Raw genomic sequence first — 6,825 nt, forward strand, 5'->3', positions numbered from 1 at the left:
TAGGTGCTTTCTCTGCCTCTCTGAGTTAGAAGGCTTTCACCTCAGCATCTGGTTCCTGGGTCTTTATTGGTAAAACTGAAAGATTAATAAAGCAAACCAACCAACAAACAACCACTTTTCCAGCTTTTTGAGGAATACTATTTAGATTCCTGTAATCCTTTTTTGTTTTGCAATGAGACCTCTGTTTTTGCTGATGACATGTGTCTTTTACTATAATTTTCATCTGCAACATCAGTTTTGAGTTAAAATGTTAATAGAAGCCAAGAGATACACAAAATTAAGGAGTCTTGGGCAAGACTAGTCCTTACCACCATTAAGAAAGCCTTCATTGACAAAAATATCATGTCCTGAATGAAATATTTTGATAATTTTTGAAATCTCTTCCTACATTTCACCAGGACTTCAGTGTTTTCCTTACCCCATCAGAAACTTCTTAATGGAATTCTAATTCCTGGGGACCTATATTTAAAGAATGTGATAGCACCTAAAGTCTTGTTAAAGGCATTTCCCTGTGGTGCACTACACAGAATCTGTTGGGGCTCCAGTTACTGACTCTGTAAAAGGTTCTTTCAACAGCTCTCACATCTATTCACCATCTATTTCTGCCCTGGATTCTTCCTTGTAGGTACTGAATGTATGCCTGCCATATTGAAAAAAATTTTATGCCTGACTCCTTCTCTAGAGTTTGTGCTTCTAATTGATATTATCATTATTTGTTTTCATCAAAACTATGTATTCTTTCTTTCTTTAATTCTTTCTTTCTTTCTTTCTTTCTTTCTTCCTTCCTTTCTTTCTTTCTTTCTTTCTTTCTTTCTTTCTTTCTTTCTTTCTTTCTTTCTTTTTATTTAGAAGTTCTTGCCGTAGACTATTTTTCCATTCATGTTTCCATTGCTACTCAGATTTCAATTTTGTAGCTCCTCAACTCCCTATCTCTTCCTCTACTCTTTGAAATCTGGCAATAAAAAGTTTGCTTCACAAACTCCAGTTGTGCTATTATCCTATAGTTTATGGTACCTTCACTATTTCTACTCTTCTCTGTCCAGCTCCAGATGTTGTTTCGTTTGTTTATATTTCTTGACTAGAGTTTGCTGTCATCTATTCACTACTGCTACAATGAAACACCATAACCAAAACAATTTGGAAAAGACAGTGTTTATTTGCCTTATTCCTCAGTGCCACTGTTCATCATCAAAGGAAGTCAAATAGGACAAAAATCTAGAGGCAGGTGTGGATCCAGAGGCCATGGAGGAATGCTGCTTACTGGCTTGCCCCTCATGGGATAGTAACTCTACTTTCTTATAGATCCTAGGACCAGGGTAGGAATGGGAACACACCCACAATGGGTTTTGTCACTCCTCATCAATCACAAATTTAAAAAATGCTTCATAGCTCAATCATATTAAGGCACCTTTTCAACTGAGGTTTTCTACTTTTAGACAACTCTATCTTGTTTCGAGTTAACATTAAACTAGCCAGGGTACCATCAGTGAGAATCAGTGCTATTCTTCCACTACAGGGAGAAAAACCAGGTCATTTAGTCACTTCCTATATTTATTCTCACTCTCCCTCACTCTGAGATGATGATAATCTTCAGGCGTGAATATTTCTTGTTGTTCTTATTTCATTCATTCACATTATGAGGAGTAAGACCTTCACTCCTTTATTATCTCACAATTTTAGGTTTCTGCTTTATTTCAAATAGTCATCTTTAGAATTTTGGAAATATCTAATCTTCATCCAAAGCCATGAGAGAGTCCTCTGACCCATGGCATTTATTTTTGGTTTCCATTTACCAAGTTATTGTCTTCAGCATAAAACCAATAATAAATAGTATCTCTAGCCTACTTTCTTAAGTGTGAAGATATCCCTATTCATTCCTTTCCAAAGTGGAGAGGTTCTAGGTTAAAAGATGGTAGAAAGGAAGAAAGAGAAACTCTTTCTTAACAATATCAAATATTTTTATGTTGCATGCATACTGAAAGGTACCAACCCCAAAGCAAAAAGTGAAAAAAAAAACCTATCTGTAATACAATCAGTCTTACATTTGATTATGTAGTTATCATTCTAGATATTTTTTCATACAAACAGAGTTTTCTACGATGTTCTCCAGACAAGAAACACATGATGAATCTGGGTCTGCCTAAGCTGAGAGGTTTTTGTTCAGAACTGCATCACTGTGGGAAGACTATCTAGACTTTGCTGACAAAAATAAATACCCATATCTTCAACCTCTACTCTACTGACTCTCAGTGTGAAATCTGTTCCTGACCCACTGCCACTGAACCTGTCTGGGACTTCAGAGGCACGGGTAGATGAGAAATAGATCAGAAGCTGTATAGACTGGCCTGGCCTCTGCTGGTACCAATTCAAATAAGTCTTGCCATCACTATACAGGAGACTTTTACTAGATTTGCAGGAGATGGAGACTGCCTCTCCAGGAGTTACAAGTATGGAGGGTATATCCTGGGTCATCACAATAACCCCAGTTACTCCTGAAATAAGAGAAATGAAAGTTATGAATGAACACACTTATATTTTAAAATGCTTTTTTCTTTACTTCCTTCTTATTGTGTTTATGACTATCATTCATAATATAAAAATGTTCTGCATAAGAGACCTGTATAAAGAGAACAAGAAATCTCTTTGTACATTTTTGTTTGTTTGTTTCTGGTTTGTTTGTTTGTTTGTTTGTTTTTGAGACAAGGTTTCTTTGTTTAGCCCTGACTGTCCTGGAACTCACTCTGTAGACCAGGCTGGCCTCGAACTCAGAAATCCACCTGCCTCTGCCTCCCAAGTGCTGGGATGAAAGGTATATGCCACCACTGCCCGGATTCTCTGTTCATTTTTGTACTTGCCAGAGTCACCACAAGAACACAAGTTCCCCTCCTCTCATCCTCTAAACCTTACAAGCCCATTCCTGAAAACAAAACTGTCACACATGGACATAATATGCATCTGCATCGTCAGGTCCCCAGAAATTCACATCACTCCATGTCTCCCTTCTTAATTTTTGTTCCTCTCCTTACCAGATATCCAGGGCAAAAGCAACACCAGGAGCTGAACAGGGTATCTCATTCTGAGAATTTTATGAAGAGTCCTGAGTAGTCAAAGTTAGAAAGATAGGCTAGCTTTTGTCTTGGACTGGTAAGGAGAGATCCACCCTAGGGAGCAATGTGCAAATTCACTTGTTATTACAGCTGTGTGAAGAGTACCAAAATGAGAGGAAATCTCCCTCTTTAGAGTGAAACAACATAAAGTTTCTCCTATTTGTAGAAAGCAAATACAGTAGTTCATTCCTGTAGCAGAGACATTCAAAGATATTCTCTACTGGAAAAAGCTGAATATGCTGAAAGAGAGACATTAATTATCTATAAGACTCTGGCATGTTGAAGTAGCACCACAGGCATAAATTTCATGCAGGTGTTCATTCTTGCCATAGGTTTGTAGGAGAATGGGCAGCTTGATTGGCTTCTTGAAGGCTATTCTAGATAAAGTTGGAGTTAGAATCTTCTTCACTGATATTAATACTTAAGAACTTATCAGCATCAGGAATTTAAAATAGTTGAAGTAGAGTCTTATAAGAATTAGGACATTTTATAAAGTTAATAATGACAAAAAATAAATAAAATTTAACCTTGTCATTTACAGTTAAACCTAATGTCCTCCTCTGTGGCAAAACAAAGAGAACATTTTTCACTCATATAAATATGAAAATTCCTTGTAACAATTTATACAATTTATTACTAATATTATGCTATTGTTCATCCTCACCAAATGTGTTCACTGTATAAGTAAGAGTATTAAGAATTTCCTAAAGTGGGAAATCAAGATGACTCACATGACAAGAGTTCCTGCATCTAAGACTCTCTGAGTTTTATTGTCCAAATCAGAAAATCACATAACTGAAAATATCCTCTTAACATCTTTTTACCATGGCAGGCATATGAACAGATGGACAGACATACAAAAAAATTTTAAGAATGGCCTGTGGACAATAAGATGCAGTACACTAGCAATAATTTTATCAACTTCTTTTTTATGTGATATTTTGAGAGGTCTATTCAAGACTATATTTTTTCCTGGTAAAGATTCTAATTCTTTCAAGCTTATTATATTTAAATTCTTCTTTGTTGAAACTTCAGTCTCCCTTTTGCTCTGTATATGCAGCAGACATGACTACTGAGCACAATTTAAAATTGTTTTTTATGCACTATAATAACAAGAATCCAACCTATTGATTTAATGTAACACTACAAATTTCCCCAATATTTGAATTTTCTATCCTGATTAATATAGGTGTTAAAGGAAAGGGACAAGTGTCAGAGCTGTGCTGAGGGACTGATTTCAGACTGGTATTGGTTTAGATCTGAAATTCATGGTTGTTCATGTCTGGACTTGAAGTGAAGTTCTCTGTCAAAAATGCATTTATTGTGTACTTGAAACAGCGAAGACTTGGATTACAAGAAAAATTAGCACTGAGATTTCTAATCTTTAATAGAAGATTTATGTAAAATGCTATTTTTTAAAAATATGCTTTAAAATATCACAAGTCCAGACAATATAGTAAAATGAGATTTCCAATAATCTTTATGTGACATTAAAATAACACTTTTAATTCTCCAGGTCCCCAAGAATTTCACAAATTCTCTACTTCTGTGTTAGTTACTGTCAGAGCCTCTGGGGAGACAGCTATATCAGGCTGGATTATCCTTCCTTCAGTCTCTACTCCATAGTTAGTCTCTGCAACTTCTTCCATGGGTGTTTTGTTCCCCCATTTAAGAAGGAATGAAGTGTCCACATTTTGGTCTTCCTTCTTCCTGAGTTTCTTGTGGTTTGTGGATTGTACTTTGTTTATTCCTAACTACTACGCTAATAACCACTTATCAGAGAGTGAATACCATGTGTGTTCTTTTGTGATTGGGTTACCTCACTCAGGATGATATTCTCCAGATCCACCCATTTTCCTAAGAATTTCATAAATTCATTGTTTTTAATTGCTGAGTAGTACTCCATTGTGTAGATGTACCACAATGTCTGTATCCATTCCTCTGTTGAGGGACATCTGGATTTTTATTACATGTATCCTTATCATATATTTGAGCATCTTCTGGGTATATGCCCAGGAGTGGTATAGCTGGATCCTCCGGTAGAACTATGTTCAATTTCTGGAGGAACCACCAAACTGATTTTCAGAGTGGTTGTACCAGCTTGCAATCCCACCAATAATGAAGGAATGTTCCTCTTCCTCCACAACCTCTCCAGTATCTGCTGTCACCTGAATTTTTTATCCTAGCCATTCTGACGGGTGTGAGGTGAAATATCAGGGTTGTTTTGATTTGTATTTCCCTGATGACTAAGGATGTTGAACATTTCTTTAGGTGCTTCTCAGCCATTCGTTATTCATCAGTTGAGAATTCTTTGTTTAGCTCTGTACCCCATTTTTTAATAGGGTTATTTGTTTCTCTGGAGTCTAACTTCTTGAGTTCTTTGTATACATTGGATATTAGCCCTCTACCAGATATAGGATTGATAAAGATCTTTTCCCAATTTGTTGGTTGCCATTTTGTCCTATTGACAGTGTCTTTTGCCTTACAGAAGCTATGCAATTTTATGAGGTCCCATTTGTCGATTCTTGATCTTAGAACATAAGCTATTGGTGGTCCATTCAGGAAATTTTCCTGAGTGAGGTAACCCAATCTCAGAAGAACACACATTGTATACATTCTCTGATAAGAGGATATTAGCCCAGAAGATCGGGATACACAAAGTACAATCCACAAACCATAAGAAATACAAGAAGGAAGACAAAAGTGGATACTTTGTTCCTCCTTAAAAGGGGGAACAAAATACCCATGGAAGGAGTTGTACAGACTAACGATGGAGCAGAGACTAAAGGAAGTTCAATTCAGAGACTGCTCTACCTGAGAATCCTTCCCATATTCAATCCTCAAATCTCGACACTATTGAGGATACCAGCAAGTGCTGGATGACAGGAGCCTGATATAGCTGTCTCCTGAGAGGCTCTGACAGTACCCAACTAATACAGAAGTAGTAGTTCACAGACTGAGTACAGAGTCCCCAATGAAGGAGCTAGAGAAAGGACCCAAGTAGCTGAAGTGTTTGCAGCACCTTAGGACAAACAACAATATGAAATAGCTAGTACCCTCAGAGCTCCCAGGGACTAAAATACTAACCAAAGAGTACACATGGTGGGACTAATGGCTCCAGCAGCATATGCATAGCAGAGGATGGGCAAGTTGGTCATCAATGGGAGGAGAGGCCCTTGGCCCGGTGAAGGTTCTATGCCCCATTGTAGAGGAATGCCAGGACTAGTAAGCAGGAGGGGGTGGGTGGTGCGTAGGGGGAAAGGGGAGTGAACAAGGGTTTGTTTTAGTTTTTTATTTTATTTTTTTATTTTTTGAGGGGAACCTGGGAAAGTAGATATTGTAAATAAAGAAAACATCTAATATAAAAAATAAAAATAACAAAAATAAAGTAATAGAAATATAACACTTTTAAATCTTTATCTCCAGTCTAACTCATGAAAGTTTTTGATTATACTTTCTCTGAAATAAATTGTGAAGACTGATATGTATGAAAAGCTACTCATGATCCAAAATAACGATTGTTTTATTTTCTAATATTGTATTTATACAGAAAGCACTACAGTCCTTATTCTGAAAAAATCTTTTTTGCTTATTGAGTAATGGTCTCTAGTGTCTCCAGACAATACACTGACCCAGAGTCACATGCACAAAAAGCTCATTGGACATTAAAAGTTTCACAAAGGAGGGTGAGAATAAATACTGTCTGAGTCAAAGAAAG

The 6,825-nt window shown here is 36.7% G+C and overlaps 1 gene segment (V, D, J or C); it reads right to left on the reverse strand.

Moving 5' to 3' along the window:
- Positions 1–1,733: 1,733 nt before the first annotated feature.
- Positions 1,734–3,075, reverse strand: LOC116099032. The segment is given in 3 exon segments: positions 1,734–1,750; positions 2,184–2,492; positions 3,027–3,075. Coding segments are annotated over 3 exon segments (375 nt in total).
- Between the last annotated feature and the right edge of the window lie 3,750 nt (positions 3,076–6,825).

The sequence above is a fragment of the Mastomys coucha genome, unplaced genomic scaffold (genome assembly GCF_008632895.1).
Source record: "Mastomys coucha isolate ucsf_1 unplaced genomic scaffold, UCSF_Mcou_1 pScaffold20, whole genome shotgun sequence".
Taxonomy (NCBI): Eukaryota; Metazoa; Chordata; class Mammalia; order Rodentia; family Muridae; genus Mastomys; species Mastomys coucha.